General features: G+C 40.2%; 1 protein-coding gene across 5 annotated transcripts in view; it reads left to right on the top strand.

Moving 5' to 3' along the window:
* Positions 1-17,751, top strand: part of anks1b (ankyrin repeat and sterile alpha motif domain containing 1B) — a 262,310-nt gene that overhangs the window by 226,197 nt on the left and 18,362 nt on the right. For all 5 annotated transcript variants that reach the window (XM_031758546.2, XM_039600939.1, XM_031758542.2 and 2 more), the window contains 3 exons: positions 12,877-12,984; positions 14,440-14,643; positions 16,526-16,651. In XM_031758546.2, the coding sequence (XP_031614406.2) occupies positions 12,877-12,984; positions 14,440-14,643; positions 16,526-16,651 (438 nt within the window). The remainder of the gene's footprint in view (positions 1-12,876; positions 12,985-14,439; positions 14,644-16,525; positions 16,652-17,751) is intronic.

Here is a 17,751-nt window from a genome sequence, read left to right as displayed (position 1 = left end):
ATTAAGTTTGACCAATCAGAACGGTCGGACTGGCATCAAACTGTCCCAGCTGAGATGATCACAAACTATAAAATACTCGTCGTATCAATTAGAAATGAAATTCCCCGTTTTTCTTTCTTTTCTTTTTACTACTCCCATATTTCCATTAATATTTACATTCTTGCTTTTTTAAGCATACACTGTGTAAGAGTTCAGGTCAGTATAATAGGTTTACAATTGCTTTAGATCTTATATACAAAGAAGTTTATATATTTAAATCTATTTTAAACGACTTTAAGGTGTTTTGTGTCAAACTGCAACTATTCTGAATTTGTTACAGCTCGGACTTGAGGCTAATCTTTCCAGACTCTTTAACAATATCTTTTACAACTAATAATAGCTAAAAGAGCGATTATTAGACCCCTGGTTTTTCTTAGGTGATAATGTTGATATCATTACATTTGTGGAAAGTCAATTATGCTAATTTTTCAAGTTTAACTTGACATAAACACAGAAAAGAGAGGGAATCCATAGACTATTTATTTCTAGAAAATGCAATGGAAGCTAACACTAGCTAGCTTGGTTAGCATAAATCCCTCCATTTTCTTCTGTTTACCCAGTTCAGGGTCCTGGGGCTCGAAGCCTGTCTACTGGGCAAATAGCCCAATACACTAATGAAATATGAAAATTTTATTTGTAGTCATATACTGCCCATGCTTCTAGTAAAGCATAAGTTCAAGGCTTAAAACAAGTTCAGTGGGGGTATTGTAAAGTATTTAATAATATTAATAAAACATTCCACAGCATCATTATTATAAAGGCAGAAAAAGAGGCAACAAAATAAAAATGTATATTTCTGCTGTAAAGCTAACTCCAGCCGTTTCCAGGCTTTGTGCTAAACACAAAACCAGCCCATAATAGACCCTATGAAAATAGGATTAGAATTTATATACATAAATATAAAAGATTTAGAAGTTATCTCACATTTTATTGTTAACAGTATAATTTTTGTTTTGAATATTTACATCACTGCTGAACTCTTTCAACTCAAGCAGCACACAAACACATAAACTTAGACTCCTTGCGAGCACAAGCTTGTCTTGGTACAGGCTCAGTGTGTCTCCATAGTGACGGGATAAAGAGGAGGAGGAGGGTGAATGTAAACTGGGTAGAAAGCGGGAGAGCGCAGGGAAAGAGAGTGTGTAGAGAGAGAGAGAGAGAGAGAGCTCAGGCAGAGACATGTAGGAGATGTAGTCTGGCTGCCGCAAGCTGAAGAAGGAGGAGGAGTTTTCAGGCGCTGGAAATCTGCAGAGAAAGTGAGAGAAAGGGAGACAAAAGCTGGTGCTGAGGAGGCGAGGAGGAAAGGGTGGATAAAGAAAGGAGAGAGGCAGAAGGGAGAAGAAGAAGAAAAAAAAAGAAAACCACTTGTCCTGGTCAGCAACAAAGCAACAGTAAACAGCTCAAGAGAAGAGGGCGAGAAAAGAAATCACAGCAGGAGTCAAGATTACTCCTCAACCTTTGGAATGAGTCACGTCCTGTGGAGAAATAGGTGAGCTTGCTTTGAGACGGGATGTGGAAAGGGTGATGACAAAAAGAGAGCTATAAAGCATGCGGGGGGATTTAGAGGAGATGAACACTAATACTTTTATTCTTCGCTAGCTGTTCTTTTATGCAGCTTTCGTGCTTTCTGTGCTCAGAGATGATTTAAACACATGAAACGAGTCCACGGCGCTCAATCGACACTGCTGACTGGGCTAATTTACAGGCTGTGTAACTGTGCGTGCGTGCGCGCAGGTGTTGGAGTGTTTTTGTGCATCTAGAGTAAGAGTCTGACCTCATGTTGTTGTACTTGAAGCTCTGATTGTGCTTTGATTAAAGAGCCACTGGGTCTCTGTCCACAAGTTTAGCAAATACAGCCAACGATGGTGAATTTATGCCATTTAGTTGCACAACAAGAGAAATTTGTGTGACTTTTGTTTGCTTGCATCATTCAGAGGGGGGACCTAGCTGTCACTGACGTAAAGTCGGAATGTCAGAAAACACACTAACCGCCATCTAGCAGATAAGCCACTACGTTTAAATACAATCCAGTTCAGTTGGTGCCCTAATTTAATGTCCTCTCCTTATTTGCATTCACCTAACGTACTCCGAGAAAAATGGTAGGAGAAGTGAAATGTGGGACAAGAATGTAGTAGCTTAAAAAGAGAGATGCTGTAAGGCTTCGCGTTGGTTTGCACAGCTGACTTGACTACACAGCGAGTGATCCGCAACCGATAATCAGCATGTATGAGATAAACTGTAAACATTGATTAGCAACAGGGGGGCTAAGCTTGCTGTCAGATGATGACTGTTTTCAGCTATTTTAATCAAAGCGTTTAAACCCTTATCTTTTCTAAAGCAGTGTTATTGTTCCAGCAGTGATTGCCATTATTTTTATTTTTTTTATTTTTACCCCAGCTTAAATTAAACTTCAGCTGCCCTGAATCCACTGGCAGCTAAAACTCAAACAGCTGCTCTAGCCTGTACGAACTTGTTTTCCAAAAAGTACGCACGCAAACAAGTAAAAGAAAAATGAAAATACAAGACTGTGCAGGATAATGGGTTAGGTCCTTTTTGGGAAAGAGTGAGACAGGTCCCAGCGTGTGGCGTGAAAGAAAGAAAAGTTAAAAGTATTTCTTTCTTCGCCTAGCTGTTTGGGAACTGGAGACCGGATGGACAGAAAGATTGAGTTGGAGTGTCTGCCTGATGCTGTTTATCTCAGACGTCGGCCGATCCATCAAAAACCCAGCCTCGCCTTCTGTTCATCGAATCGTCGCCACGGCGACTCATTGCAATAGATTCCCTGTCAGTGACGGGCATTAGTCAGTATGCAGCTCAGAGAAACCACGGCGTGATGAATGACGCCGCGAGAGGCATTCCACAGACAAAGACTTTTTACATGCTGATACAAATGTTTTTATGCTTAATATCTCTTTAGTTATGCTCCTACGGTTTGCAAGAGGACATATTACTCTATGCCGTTTCATTAGTGCACCATTCAGATTGTTAACGGGTATATACCGCACCCTTCTGTCCAAGTTTATTTATCTTATTTTAATGGGTCACATTAAAGATCGCCATTTTCCTATGTAAATTAGCTGTTTATATCCCAACCTTAGGCATTCATCAGCAGTTTAAATGGCTAAGACTTATACTCCCTATATATGCATTAAAAAGAGGGATATCAAAGCAGACAAAAGATCGTACCATCTCACTTTCGTCTGTTCTCTCCGTACGTGCACTTATAGAAGATTTGTTATCGTACAATATAAAGCGTCTTGAGGCGACTGTTGATGTGATTTGATGCTATATAAGCAAAACTGAATAAAATAAAGTTTAATGTAAAGTTTAAAGGGATGTTGCTGATGCATCAGTTCTTGTTTGCATACTCGATGACTTTATAATTGACAAAAAAAATCGAATTTACAAAAGTTTAGATTCAACAAGAAAGAAAACCAACTGTTTTAAAAGTTTTCCCACCCGCCACAGAGAACCAGGACAGTGTACACAGCAGGGTCCCATCCAAAGCTGTCACTCAGCAGAGAGCCCACAGATGCACATATGGCTGCTACAAGCATCCTATTAACCTTATCTTGTGTGTGTAACATCTCTCCCCCCGCCCCAAAAAGTGCATGTACTGTACGTTTCACGCTTCACTGACTCTGACTACAAGCAGCTGTTATAAGCAATCACTACCTCAGCAAAGTACTGATGTCAGAAACCCGATAGAAGAATGGAAAATAAGTCTAACAGGCAGTTAAGAGGAAGCTATGTGATACGTTCTGTTTGTGCGTTCACCTTTTTCTCAAAAAGTTATGATTGGATTTGCATGACAACTTTGCTAGAGATGGCGCTTGGACCAGCTTAGACTTTGGAGTCAATCCAGATCTGGACACATGAGTTTCTGTAAGGATTCTTTACCATTAAAGGATTGGGCAAAGTCTACCATTTTGGGTCCTAACTTCACAATAAATAAAAGTAAAATATCATATATCTTAAAAATTGACAGACATTGTCTTTGTGCTCTCAGAGAAATATCACAAACAAATCTGGATCCAGTGAGTGTTGCATAGAGCATTTTCAGCCTATGGAGTCTTGGACTGCCGATTTCCATTGTAATATTTACGACCATATTAGCAAATACCTAAAACATCAGACCCAGATCTAATATTTTAAGTGCTGCTTCATTGTCTTTCTTTGTAATGTAATCTCGATCTATTCTCTCTGTGTGTCCAAAGAAATACAGAGGTTTATAAACTCTTTGAACCCCTCCCCTCCCAGACAATATTGTACACTCACAAATACACACAGGCATGTGCACAGCTTGGTGCCTTAGGAGAGCTTGTGCTTCTCTGCAGTGTGAAAATTGCTTCCATCTTGGGGCTTTGAAGTATTTATTAACCCAGAAAAATATCATCCACCATTTCCTCTCCCATCTTATTGGGAATTCAATTCATGAGCCTCCGTGTGTGGTAAAGAATGAGGGTGTGTGTGCGTGTACGAGTGTGCCTGCAGAAGCAAGATTTGAGAGATCTTGTTTCAGCCTTGATCCTGCAGCATTTGGCTCTGTTTGCACACACACACACACACACACACACACACACACTCAGTCTGTGCTTCCAGTCATAGTTACAGTTCTTATGCTATTAATGGAGATATAGCTGTCTCCATGTAGGCAGGCTTATTAACAGCCCCCTCTCATTGGCTGCCTCTTCTGTCAGCACTGAAAACAACCGAAATGTCCTATTGGTCTTGGTTGGACATCAACTTCAGCACATCACTCGTAACTGGTTGCTAGGCAACCGGTGGTCTCTAGTTTCCCTCCCCTGCTTCATCCCACCCACCCACCACCCCAAAAAGTGGTGCTATGTTTCCTTTTATTCATTTATTTGTTTGCTTATTTAGATTACATTAAGCCTGGGCATGATTGTTTTAAGCATGTGTGTTTTAATGGCCTGGGGCTCCAGGCAAATCAACACTAATCATCCCTGCAGAAAAGCTCCACCTCGAAACAACACATTAAGCGAGAGATGGAGCAAAGAGAGAACAGGGGAGAGGAAGGCAGCTGGCTGTGATTAAGTATTCAGGGTCAGAAAAAAATGTCAATGATTGGAGAGAAAATGAGGAAAGCATTGTTGCATAAACTCAGTGCTGTGCACATTATCTACGTTACATCAATGCTTTTCTATCACAGCCTGTATTGATTGCGACAGGGTGGCTGGTATTGTTTTCAAGTGTATGTGTGTCTGAAAATTGTAATGATGCCATCATCAAAATGTGCTCTTGGAGCCACCTACTTAAGCATAATCTACACTTTGGCAGGTGTTTATATGACTCTTAACTTCAATTTATATTTCTTCCACAAACCATTATGCACACTTCGCAGCCAGGACTTTAGAAATGTTGGCAACTGCTCCGAGGCAAGAAATAATTAGGCACAAAGCCTTGTGTTGCCTTAAATACACATGCTGCGTATGTTCTGACAGACAGCTAAACACCTTTCTCTCATCCAGACTCCAAGCCATTATGGAAATCGCAAACAGGTTTGCCAAATATTAAGAAAAAGTTGGAAACAGCACTTAAAGAATAAACATAATGTGCAAAAATCTGTGATATACACCAACAACAAAGATATGACCTCTGTGTTTTCAGTGTTAGCTGCAGTCCTGTACTCATCCCCTAAGATGCCATTCAGACAGGCATGAGCCTTTTACTGATCAATATTACTGCTCACTCAGCCTGTAATGTATTCTGACCTCTGCAATTTAAGTAAGCTTTGGCCAGTGATTCTTTGATCTGTGCAGAGTCGATGCAGGATTCTCGAAACCCCGATCGTGCTATTAGGAGACAACCCCCGAGGCATGCACAAGTCTGTGGATATCACAAAGGTCACAACCTCTGTCTGCAGGGGTCAGGTGATCGGTCATATTGACATGAGTGAGCTCGGAGAAGGTAGATGCACACGATACGCAATAACAAACCAAGATGGACCAATCAAGTGCAGTTGCCATGGCTAAACTGAAGGAGTTCAATTAACTCTTTTATTAGCCCGAGACACAGTACTTATCCTCTCTGACTTTGTGTTTTCTCTGTCGTCTGAATAAAGAGAGGATAGCGGAGTGAAAATGAGGACAAAGCCTGTAGGAAACGAGACACAAGAGCAGATGATGAGAGGTAATTTCAGGTCAAGGAACCATGGGCAGAAAGTGAAGGGAGCAGTGAGGATGAAGAATTGGAGGGAAGTGAAAGAGATTGTTAGTCAAGTCAATGTAGATTAAAAAGGAGCAAAGAGACTGATAAAAGAAGTTTTACTCTCTTCCCTCTCTGTCATTAAAACTATGTGCTAGCTTGAGCACAGACAGGGACTGGACTGTTGGTTCTCTCGCTGGGTTTCATGCTCCAGTGAGCCAACCAGCTTCCAACCTCCCCTCCAGTAAGAGTCACAGAAAAGCCTTTTTGTCTCCAGTGTCCCGAATGAGAGCAGTCGCTGTGAATGTCCACGATCGCTGACGCTTTCTACTTATTGTCACTGGTTTCTTTTCAAAATATGTCATTTTGTCACAGTTTGTGCTTAAAAGAGGTCACTGGGGTTTTTTCTTTTTACTTAAAGGATTTTAAGGGCAGCTTCCACACCTGAAAGTGTAAACTGTGCTTCAGATCTTGTTACACTGTATCTTTCACAAATGAGTGCACTTTTTAGTAAAGTTTTTTAACTTTATATGACATGCCTGTCATCACGTACATGAGCTGTGGGTGATAGAGCTCTTAACAGCGGCTGGTTTGTAGACAGGTGTGCATCTCACACGCTGTCAGTCCAGCCTTCAAACAGGAGGGGGAAAACTGAATGATCACTGTCAAGGTTGTCATAAAAAAAAGAAGTGTCCTTAGTCAAATGTCACATTGGTCAACACACTGGTATTTCTAATGCCATTGCACACCTTTGTGTACGGCTGCCTTTTTTCTCTCATCCTCCCAAACAACATGACGTCCTTCCAGCACTGGAAAATAATAAAAACACAGTCTTCTCTTCCCACATCACACTTTGTTCAGTTCTGATGACAGAGAGAAAGATGGAATGGTTTCTAGAAATAGTCAGACTTACAATTAACATTGTTATTTGTAAATTAAATTGTTGGACTAAAGCTGGAGCTGGCGAGATGTAGCAGGGAACAGAGGCCACAGAGCGGAGATGGCTGTGAGAAAGTGTGGCTCTGTTAACCGTATGTGTGTCATCTAATCCGTTAATCAAGCCCGTTCAATCTGGGCTAACGGGACTGCTAACAGGATTAGTGCATTGATCGGCACACAGAGACGCACACACAGAAAACACAATCATAGCAGCAAAGTTCTGAAATCAGGACCCTTTGTTAATATCTGACATCACTTTCAAGCACCGTCTCACTGCAAGCGAAAGTGCTATGACTTGTGTTACAAGCCCTTCTGGTTTGTAGTGTTGAGCTTTTCTGGTCTGCCAGGAGTGCAAAATTTGAGTTATTACTAGGATTAAAATCACACTGAAGTGAATTGTGAGTATCTCCAAAGCAAGTTTATGGGATGTTTCAAGGTTTTCTCTGTTGCCTGAACATACTAGTTTTTCTTCCTATAGAAAAACTATAGAAAAAACTAAAAAAAATCTGCTTTTCTTCAAAGAGAGAGTGTTAAACTTGACATTTTCCCCAGACTACAGTACATTGCAGGATCTTCTCTCTCTTAAACAGCTGAAAATAAAGTGTTCTACAACTGGAAAGTGATATAAATACTTGACGTTTTACATTATAAAACAAGAGTAGGTGCTCCAGATTCATATAAGAAAACAAATGTCAGGCACTGACATCGTTTTCCATCATTTTTATAATTTTACCAGAAAACACCCCATTGACCCTCTCGCTCTTTTTCATTTGTCTTCATAATTTTCCTCACTGCTTTGACCTTTTGCTCATACCGAGGCTGCTGGCTTGTTGCTAGCTCTGGATGGCGCTTTCCGGTTTTGGCGCTTTTCCTTTGTTAGCTTCTTTAACTTGTCCATGTTTAAGTGTCTCATTGGTTTTGTTGTTGCATTTTTGCGCTTTCTGTCATAGTTCTTCTTTAGTGAACTTTCTGTAGTTTTTCACTTTAATCATAACAGCTTAGTCTGTGGCTGCAAGTGAGTGCACGACTACCTGCCTATGCTGTTGTTGCGCGTGCATGAAACACACCAGCTTGCAATCTCTTAACATATGAGGCTGACCCAGCCAGTCACAAGTCCAGTAAATAAGTCAATTTTTAGTTAGCATCTACCACAGCTCAATCAAGAAATGACAACTGGTAAACTGACAATAAACTCGTGGATGAATCAAATTTTTTTAGTCTCTACTATTTATCAATAAGAGCCAGTATTCTTAAAATTACACCAGATGATGGAGTGAGAAAATGATTGAGAGGTGGACTAAGACAGTGTTAGGTTGGGTCTTTTCAGGATATCTGCTGACAGTGATAAAATGGAGAATAATGCCAGATTTATTCTGCTGTCAGCATCAATCAAATGTTTGCTGCACCTGCGGTGACAGAAATGCTGTCTATATCTGTTGAGCATTTTTTTCCCCTTTTTTCCCACCTGTCAATGTGCTGTTGGAACAGAATGTACAAGCATTGGCTTATCAAGATGATATTATCTGAGCTCCGTGTTTGAGTTGATGTGAATAGAATTGTGCTTAAGTGAATGCGTAATCTCGCTATAGCACAAGACAGAAGTGGAAGAAGAGGGTATATGCTGCGGTAGCTCAGCACTTTTCCTGACAGTATATATACACCTGCTCTGAATATAATTTCAATGCAAATGGGCTGGTGTTGCAGTCAACCATCAGGAAGGGAGTGAGTGTGTGTTTTAACAATAATGGCTGGGTTGCATTTAAATTTGCATCTATTGAGGGATAACAATATAATCTTCTTCCCCAGCAGCTCTGAAACAGCTGTTTGGGCTCCTTGTGTGTGTGTGTGTGAGTACACATCCTCATCCACGTGCGTGTGTATTTTATTTATTTATTTATTTCATGGATGAGCGTGAGTGGGCGACTGCTGCTGCAGCTCCGTGTTGCTATGGTGACAGCTGAACTTCAGGCCGAGGTTGAGGCTTCTACTGTATTTGAAGTAGATGCTGTTGCATAAGGCAAAGTATAACACAGATTCGCACCATGCAAGGCAATTACTGCGCTCTTTCTGGAGTGTGCGTGTTTGACAAAAGAGCAATGTGAGGACTGTGCCACGCTGTTGCCCCTCAGGAGATCGGCAGGAGGCTGAATATTTCATAACTTTTTACGTATAGCAGGAAAACTCAACTACATGTCACATTTTACACTGCAGAGTCATCATTTTTATGTAATGACTATTTGCTGTTACGTAAATCGGTTATAAGAAGGAAAAATGAATACCAATGCAGAAAAATCATGCCATCCTATTGAATGTGCAATGCAACAGTTGGTCAGTCAACCAAGAGTCCAAAATAAGGGTATCAAATTTAAAGCGAATGCATGAAGCAATGACAAAACTTTATTAGTCTGCATAACTGTATGGGCTGACATCAGCAAATAAGTTGGCATTGACCAGCATAAAGGGCCGATATTTCTGTGTTCAGCTTTGGGCTGGTTAAGTATTCAGAAACAGTGTGAAGAGCTGCAAGACTAAAAATTTAGTCAGCTATTTTACAATAATTAGCTGATAAATGGGACGATAAATGCAAAGAAGTTACGAAAGAAACACCCTTCAGCCGTGTTATAAGTGCTGATGTTGCATAGTTTGTCCTCCAGAGGGCGCTCTGCAGCTTCCCTGTTAGCAAAGGAACATTTTTTTTTTATATTTTCATGTATCTGAGGGAGAGAACAAAGAATCTCTGCCAGTATCTTGAAATAACAAATTAATGAATAATAGCCACCAACAATGGTCTTAAAAATTCAACATCAGCAGGGCTTTAATATTAATGATTTCTTTGTTTGCACAAATAAATGAAAACAAGCAAAACAGACTTTAAATTTAGATTTTTTTTCCATTATTTTAAACATCAGTATCTGGCCAGAATTTCTCTATCATCATCTCTAATATCAAAAAAAGAAAAAAAGCCAAAAGTTAAAAGACTGAGAATGCATCACGTTTGCATTTATGTTTATTATTATTATTTGTGTCCCACATTATTTTTCCTTCTAATATTACTGGCATTTTAAAGGAAGGACAAACATCACTTGATTTTTACCGCACTAAATTCACTAAGTCAGTGCTTAACGACAGACTGGGGCAGATATTAAAGTATCACTACAAAATATCAGCTTGTGTTTTCTAAAAAGCTGGTGAAGAGTGACTGAAACTGGTGGAGGGACCATGTAGTGGATATAATATCCCAATTTATTCCACTAACAGCTAGTCCCAGCTCTGCTCTTGATTTCCCTTTGATCGGTCTAAAATGAACAATTAAAACATGTTCGCATGCAGTGAAGACCAGTGGAGACTAACACATTGCTGGCCACGCTGTATTCTTTGTACTGTTCAAACAGTGTGTTCTTTATTTTATGAAATGAAATAAAAGTTATAAGACCTACTTACCACTTCTGAACTTCCTTGATAAATTATAGAAGAGTTGTTTGCATATCTGCTCCATTTACTATGCAAGGGTTATGATTTATTTATTTATGCTCTCTTTGATTGTTTAGGTTTGCGCTCACGTAGGTAGAATCGTACCGTGTGCATCCTACGCGCCTGTTTGGTTGTTTCTTTGTATTTTTATGCTTCTTCCGCAGATGTGCAGCAGTAATTGGTGAGGGAGATTTTATGTTGCGCTGACTCAAACGGAGGCAGGTCATTAGACTGACAGCAAGACCGTGCAATGAGGCTAATTACCACCCTTTGCCCTGAAGACACATTCAAATTCTCTCATGTTCATAAATACGTTTGCTGGAAGTTCTCCAGAGGCAGCTCTATAAAACCTGCAGAAGTTTGTTGTATACTGAAGTTTGGTGCCAGAAGGTGCAAAGAGAACATCCCTGCAGAAGGCTGCCATGTTCCAGGCCGCCTCTTTAGAAAACCCAGTAACTGGCACCGTCAGTGGACGCCTGGTGACCAGAGAAAGAATGAACGCTTTCATTGGAGTCCAAGTGCATGGTTTTTTTTCTTCGTTTTTTCTCTGTGACTGTGTAATGAGAACCTGGGGGAAAAAAGGAAAAAAAAAAACAATAGACAGTTACAAACTTGTCACAATCTCATTGTGGAATTTGCAATTAATTGGTGTCAGAGCAAAATCTCCGAGTACACTCTCAGCTGTCACTAACAACACTTTGTTAACCAGTAGTACTAGTTTAGAACAGGCATTTAGGGACTTGCAGTTATTTGCTTTTGTGATTAGAAGGGAAGATTAATGAATTGCTGTTGAGGTGCAGGTAGCCAACAGTTAGCTTAGCTTAAAGACTGCTAACAGATCTTTAGAATTCATAAAGCGAATCTTTGAGACAAATCTAGTCACTGAAATGATGAGCTAGCCTCTTTTCAAAGCCCTCTAAAAGAATAGGTTGACATTTTGTTCAATACTCTTTTGCTAGCTGTCATACAAGAAGACTGATGTAACTCAAATACAAAGCTATAGCTAGCCTATCTGCCATTAGAATTACAAAGAAACAGCTAATTCTTTGTGATGTTATATAAACAGTGTTATTTACATAAGAGCAGAGGCTGGATCTGTAAATGATGTACATGAGAACAAAAGGTGTGCCTATAGCTTCAAGGTCCTTTCAGGATCAAGTGCTAATGAAGCTGTACGAGACACCTTTTGCTGTCGTCTTTCTTTTTTTTTAATTTTAAGAAGAATCATACAAGTTTAAAATTTCTGAAAGTTTTTTGCTTTCATCTACCATTAATGTAATTTCTAAAAAAGATCAAATTTAAAGATTTCTGTTTTATGCTTTTCTGTTTGTTGTCCATTTGTCGACCAAGTAACAAACCGATCGTGAGTGAGCAGGTTTTGGTTGCAAGAGATATGCTGTTGTCAAAATGTTTTGAATAAATATCAGGTACGATCTAATGAGGATTTGGGTTTTTATTAGCCTTTAAAAAAAACCCGCTTCTGTAAACACAGGCGGGTAGATGAAAATGGAAACCGTGGTCCAGATGTGGCTACTCTTAAGGTCATATGTATTTTTTATACCCTTGTCTCTCTCAATGTTTCTCTTAGGCGTAAGTCTCATACATACCTGATATTCTTTATATATAAGGTACAGTTGTGCTGTTATTCAGGTAAAGGCACAACTACCAGTTTGGAGCCATCCAAGCCATGTTGGTTATGTAATAACAACAATGACATGCGTGTTCTTGGGGGCATTTTATATCATTATGCACTCATTAGCGCACCCCTGAGTGCTCTGCTAGTGCTCTCCAATGTTTTTCTCTGTGAAACCCTTCTCTGAATACTAGTATTATTCTCCATTTTAGGCTAATGATGATGATCTGTTACCTTTTTGCATTTTTTTTTTACACACTCACATAATCTTGTTATCGTCCCGTCTAAAAGCCTTTGAACTCTTTTACTGTCGCTAAAAGTTGTTTTAAATTATGCAAATGAAATGAGAGTCATCGTTTTTCGCCAGCGAAGTTGTTTGTGGTCGATGCACTTATTATGTTTTAATACATTGTAAATCTTGGTGTGGAGCAAGAACTATAGTACAAATCCCCTAACAACACGGATGTTTTGGACAGATGTTTGAGACTTGCACGCTTTTTTTTTTTTTTTGCTTAAAAGAAAATGACTTAAATGATATTCTGTGCGTCAAATAACTATTTCAGGTCTACTACGATGAATGATCTTTGTGCACAATGCATGAAAACGAATATCTTTGTGTTTATCAGGTACTGAAGATCAACCTTATCGGCCACAGAAAACGGATTCTGGCCTCATTGGGGGACCGGCTACACGAAGACACCCCACAGAAACCTCCACGGGCCATCTCCTTACGGGTGAGTGGGTCTCTGCGAGCTGACAGTATGTGGTTTTACCCATGATAGCATTGAGCAATACCTTAACCAATTAGGATTCAAATTATCATGACTCTATAAGACAGTAGTTCCCTTCCCAGATGGCTCTCTATTTCTCTGAGGGAAATTCAGCCTCCCCACTGCTGCAGTTACCACCCAAATGATTACCCAAATCTCTCAGAGAGGGGCAAAATGGCCGTCCCACCGCCGTTTCCTCCCTGCTGATTTGTCCTGGATGCTACTCACAATGAACTGGCTTTCCCTCTCCCATCACAGCTACGCTCCTATATCTCGGTTTTGTCAAGCCCAGAGAAAGCCTGAAAATCTGGAGGCAGTGCTGAAACAACCCGCTGTTCCTAAACACGTCTTCCTGTAAACTGCTGAGTCATGAAATAGGTTGAAAAATATTACAACAATAATCCTTGTTAGTTTCCAGGGGGAAAGGAATTTGTTTGGCTCCTTTAATAAAGTTTTAAATGCTTAACCAGGCACAAGGGCCGTTAGCTTAGATGCAGCATATATGGTATGTGGTATTACTTGAATGTGTCTTAAAATATTAAAGGGCGTTTTGAAGTCCACATTTCAAGACATATAAAACAGAAAAAAGTTCCAAACTAGAGCAAGCAAATAGTCTAGTCTGAAACAAAACTTTCAGACTTTTGATTTCAGTCCTAATTTCACAAAATTCCCTAAAGGTGTTACAAAGATGTGTAATTAAAGCAAAGCGTGATGATACTGAGTGGCTCAGTGCAGGGAGAAATTATGTATTCAAGCCCCTTTTCTTCCAGTGTGTGAGCAGAGGGCTGTGTTTACTCAGTAATCCTGCGCAAACAAGAGCAGACAGTTTTGTGTGATGGACAAAATGGGTGAAGGAACACAGCAAAGCTTTAGACAGCAACTGAGATGCAATGCATGAGCTTGCATAGGCAAGAAAATATTACCAAGCTTCTTCAAGAGTCTTCTCGTACGATATCAGTTGAAAGCGAACAGCCTCTCAGGAGAAATAACTGACCTTTTACTTTGTAAGACCCTTGTGCCAATGGAAGTTTTAATTCTTTTGGGGATTTGAGTTTCTACTCAAGTTTGAAAACCTCTTAAATGAACATCATTTTCCACTTTAAGGATTTAGCAGGTGCTTTCGCTTAAAGTGACTTACACTGAGCAGGCAAGGGTTCACTGTTGTGATTAAGGGCACTGATGGATCTACTGAGACCTCCTGGTAACAGGACACTGCTGTTCGTCCTCAAGTTTGCAAAGTGGTTTTGGGTAGTCAGCAGAAAAGCATCACTGTAGCTGAAAAATGTAATGTGACACATTGCATTGCATTGCCCTACTTTTGCACTTGCAGCGGTGACATAGCACATTATAAAATGATGTACGAAACCTCCCTTGCTTCCTTTAACCCCTCTCAATCTGCCCACACGTGTTTTGCACCAGGAGCCCGGAGGAAACCACACTCCTCCCCAGCTCAGCCCGTCGGTAGGCCAGGCAGCGTACACAGCAGGGGTCCCAGGTGGATCTCTGGACGTGCAGCACCTCATGATGCAGGCGGACGCCCGGCGCAGGCAGCGCAGCAATGACAACTACTTTGAGGACGTGCCGCGATCCAAGCTGGAGCGACAGATGGCTCAAGTCAGCATGGTGAGGAAGGGAGGAGAGGATGGAGGGATGAATGAAGATGGGAACTGGGAGAGAGGGATGGACTCCAGGAGTGTATTATGAATGGTCATAATCATAGATGCAGACCTGGCTGCTTGAATACATAAGCATTCTGATAGTCGCATTAAAAGCCAAAATATAACACTGAATCAAATCTCATCAAAACCTTTTAAGGTTTATTGTGTGGCTCACTGTTGGACAGTGATGAGTTAAGAAAACAGAATAAGAAATAGTAGAAAAGCTCATTTTCATACCAAAATGCGTTTCTTTATGTAAAGTAATATAAATGCAAATCTGATTTTAGGTCTACATGTAAACTGTAATCTATTATTTTTAGCAATTAGAAACAAATGAGCTTCATGGCATTTTTTAATCAGGACAGCAGAATATATCTTAATTACAGATGAAATATTAGTAATCAAATGACAATTTGTAAAATATGAGATGGGAGATAAAAATATTATCTTCTTAGTTATTTTAACATAAGTCATCATTAAAAATCTACAGCAGTGTTTGCTGCATAGATACGTCACTAAAAATACCAAGCATATATATATATACATACATATGTTTATACATGTATAAACACAAAAGGTGTTTTTTTAAAAAACGTCTTTATTTAATCATTTATTACTTCAAAGTTCAAAATAAATAAGACTTAAGAAGTAAGCGTCTCGTCCATTCAGCCACTTGTAATCTCATGTGAAATGCTAAATTAGAACATTATGGCTTTCAATCAGTAGCAGCACAGTGATTCAGACACATGCCGGCTTACATCGGAGGCAGCAGCAGCTGTGTTTTGGTTCAGTATGATTGGGGTCTTTTGGTGTCTCCGTGTGAATCAGAGAGCCCATCAGTGCAGACTAGCACACGGTATGCTTGCCCTGATAAATCTCTTTAACTGTGTGTGCGTCACAGTGTATCTCCCCCTTTTCCAAAAACAAATCTCTGTTGAATCATCTCTGCAAGAATAGAAGGACAACTGTTAGAGGAAGGAGGAAACATCCTTATTCTGTGTCATTACCCTTGTTCTCTGGCTGTCACAATGTTTCCATGATTGGTTGCCGCAAACGTTTCTCACGCCAGCTCTTCCCTCACCGTCTGTTTTCGCTCTCCTTGTTTCCTCCCCAGAGAACAATTACTGCAGCTCACTTCTTTCTAGACACATTTGGCCATTAAAGTGGTAAAACTACAAACTTTTACCGACTAAATATTTTGAATCATCTCTCTCAGAAGGGAAAAACTGTTTAACGTGGTTAAACCGGTGGCGTATAGCATAGAATTGACTCTCGCGGACTCTCTCGAAAGGTTCATCCCTGAGCTGTTTATTCCACAAATTTTGCATTGGAATAGAAGATCTCACCTCTGCGGTCCATCAGCCTTCCGCCAAACAAAAACAGTCAGATGTGAACAGACACATAAAAATGCAGTGTTTGGCAGAGGATGTGTGAATACCTCCTCAGGCAAAAATCATCTGGTTTCATTTATAAAAGGAGGACTCAAAAAAACAGGCTTGTTATCCTGAGACATTCGAGAAGGATGAAGGCATGATTTGGGCATTTTCTTTTTGTTTAAAAAAAAAAAAAGCTGGATTCTTTACTGGGTGAAAAAGCAGCGAGCGGCTCAGCTGAAGCGTGAGAACGTGCAGGAGCCGAGCATAATTCATCCAAGTTTAATTTCCTTTTGGATGCTCTCCAAAGCATGTCCCCTTGATGGCGTGTCCACATGCAGTCATGAAAGCTGTTGTATTACAAACTTACACACTTTTATCAGGTCAACACGGGATATGCAGCACAGACCGCAATGTCATGCCCTCATCTTTTACTCCTGTGTAATCCCGACATGCAATTGCTTGTGATTTCAGGCAGGCGAGTGGTGTGAGCCAATCACGTTGCGTCCGCCAAACGAGGCCACCTCATCCACTCCGGTGCAGTACTGGCAGCATCACCCCGAGAAGCTCATCTTTCAGTCCTGCGACTACGAAGCCTATGTGAGTCATACCCTGTTGTTGAGCATTTTTAAATTTTTCTTATTTATTGATCATTTGGTTTATAAATTGTCTATAATGTAGCAGTAAAATCCCTAAATTCAAGCAGATTTATCTACATTTTTTCCTACCAATCGAAAAACTAGTCATAATCTTTGCTAAATGATTCGTGGGTTAACTGACTAAATGTTTCGGTTCTATTTGAATGCTGTCAATTCCTGCTGCATATAACATTATTAAAGATCAGTGACCCTCAGCTTCACCTCTCAGTCAATACTGCACTCGGTTATTCTCAGTACTTTGGTAAATTTAGACCTTTGCCAGTTACATAAAGGATGTTACATATCCACGTTACCACAGATACAGCCTCGCACCTCTCACGGGTTACATACTCAGCTTCCAGGCTGAAGTGATTACTTACTTGGTAACCAGAAACCAATTTGCCATTTGCTTTCAGAAACACTGAGAGGCAATATAAATGGATCTCTTAGACTGGATGGTTTGATGGCAGTGAGATGAAGACAGAGTAGTTATGAGCTTGGTTATTATGTAACAGAAAAAAAGAAGCTGGGAAATTAAATCCGAGTTTGATGTCTAATTTGAATAAAAGCAGGGGAAAAAATGAGATAGAGGCTGTGAAAAGAGGTGCAAGAAGTTTCCCAAGAGTGTGTCATCCCTCAGTTAGAAACCCACCCTTCTTATTTTTTACACCTTAGAAGATTGATAGCAGAAGCTTGGACCATTAGGCTTCCAACAGTTGTATAACTACACAAGCAATGTGTTTGGGAAAATGGGAGGAATGCACGACGGGTGGACCACCGGGGAAAAATGGTGGCGGTGCTTTCGTGGAGCCATTTATGACAAGATCTCTAATGCTATCTGTCCCAGGACAACAGGCTCCAGAAAGCTCAGAGAGTGAGATAAATGAGGGAGAGCCTCAACAGAGCGCCAGGCAAGAGCGCTCAGTGTGAATACTGGCAAGGTGACGGGAGCTGGAGAGTGAATAAGAATAAATTAGATGGATAGGACACTGAAGGGGACCGCATTGTATTTGTTTTAATAAAAAAAAGAGAAATTGCTAAAAAAAAAAGAAAAAAAGAAGC

The sequence above is a fragment of the Oreochromis aureus genome, linkage group 17, assembly GCF_013358895.1.
Source record: "Oreochromis aureus strain Israel breed Guangdong linkage group 17, ZZ_aureus, whole genome shotgun sequence".
Taxonomy (NCBI): Eukaryota; Metazoa; Chordata; class Actinopteri; order Cichliformes; family Cichlidae; genus Oreochromis; species Oreochromis aureus.
Note: the sequence above shows the minus strand (reverse complement) of the source record. Positions and strands in the feature narration are given on the sequence as shown.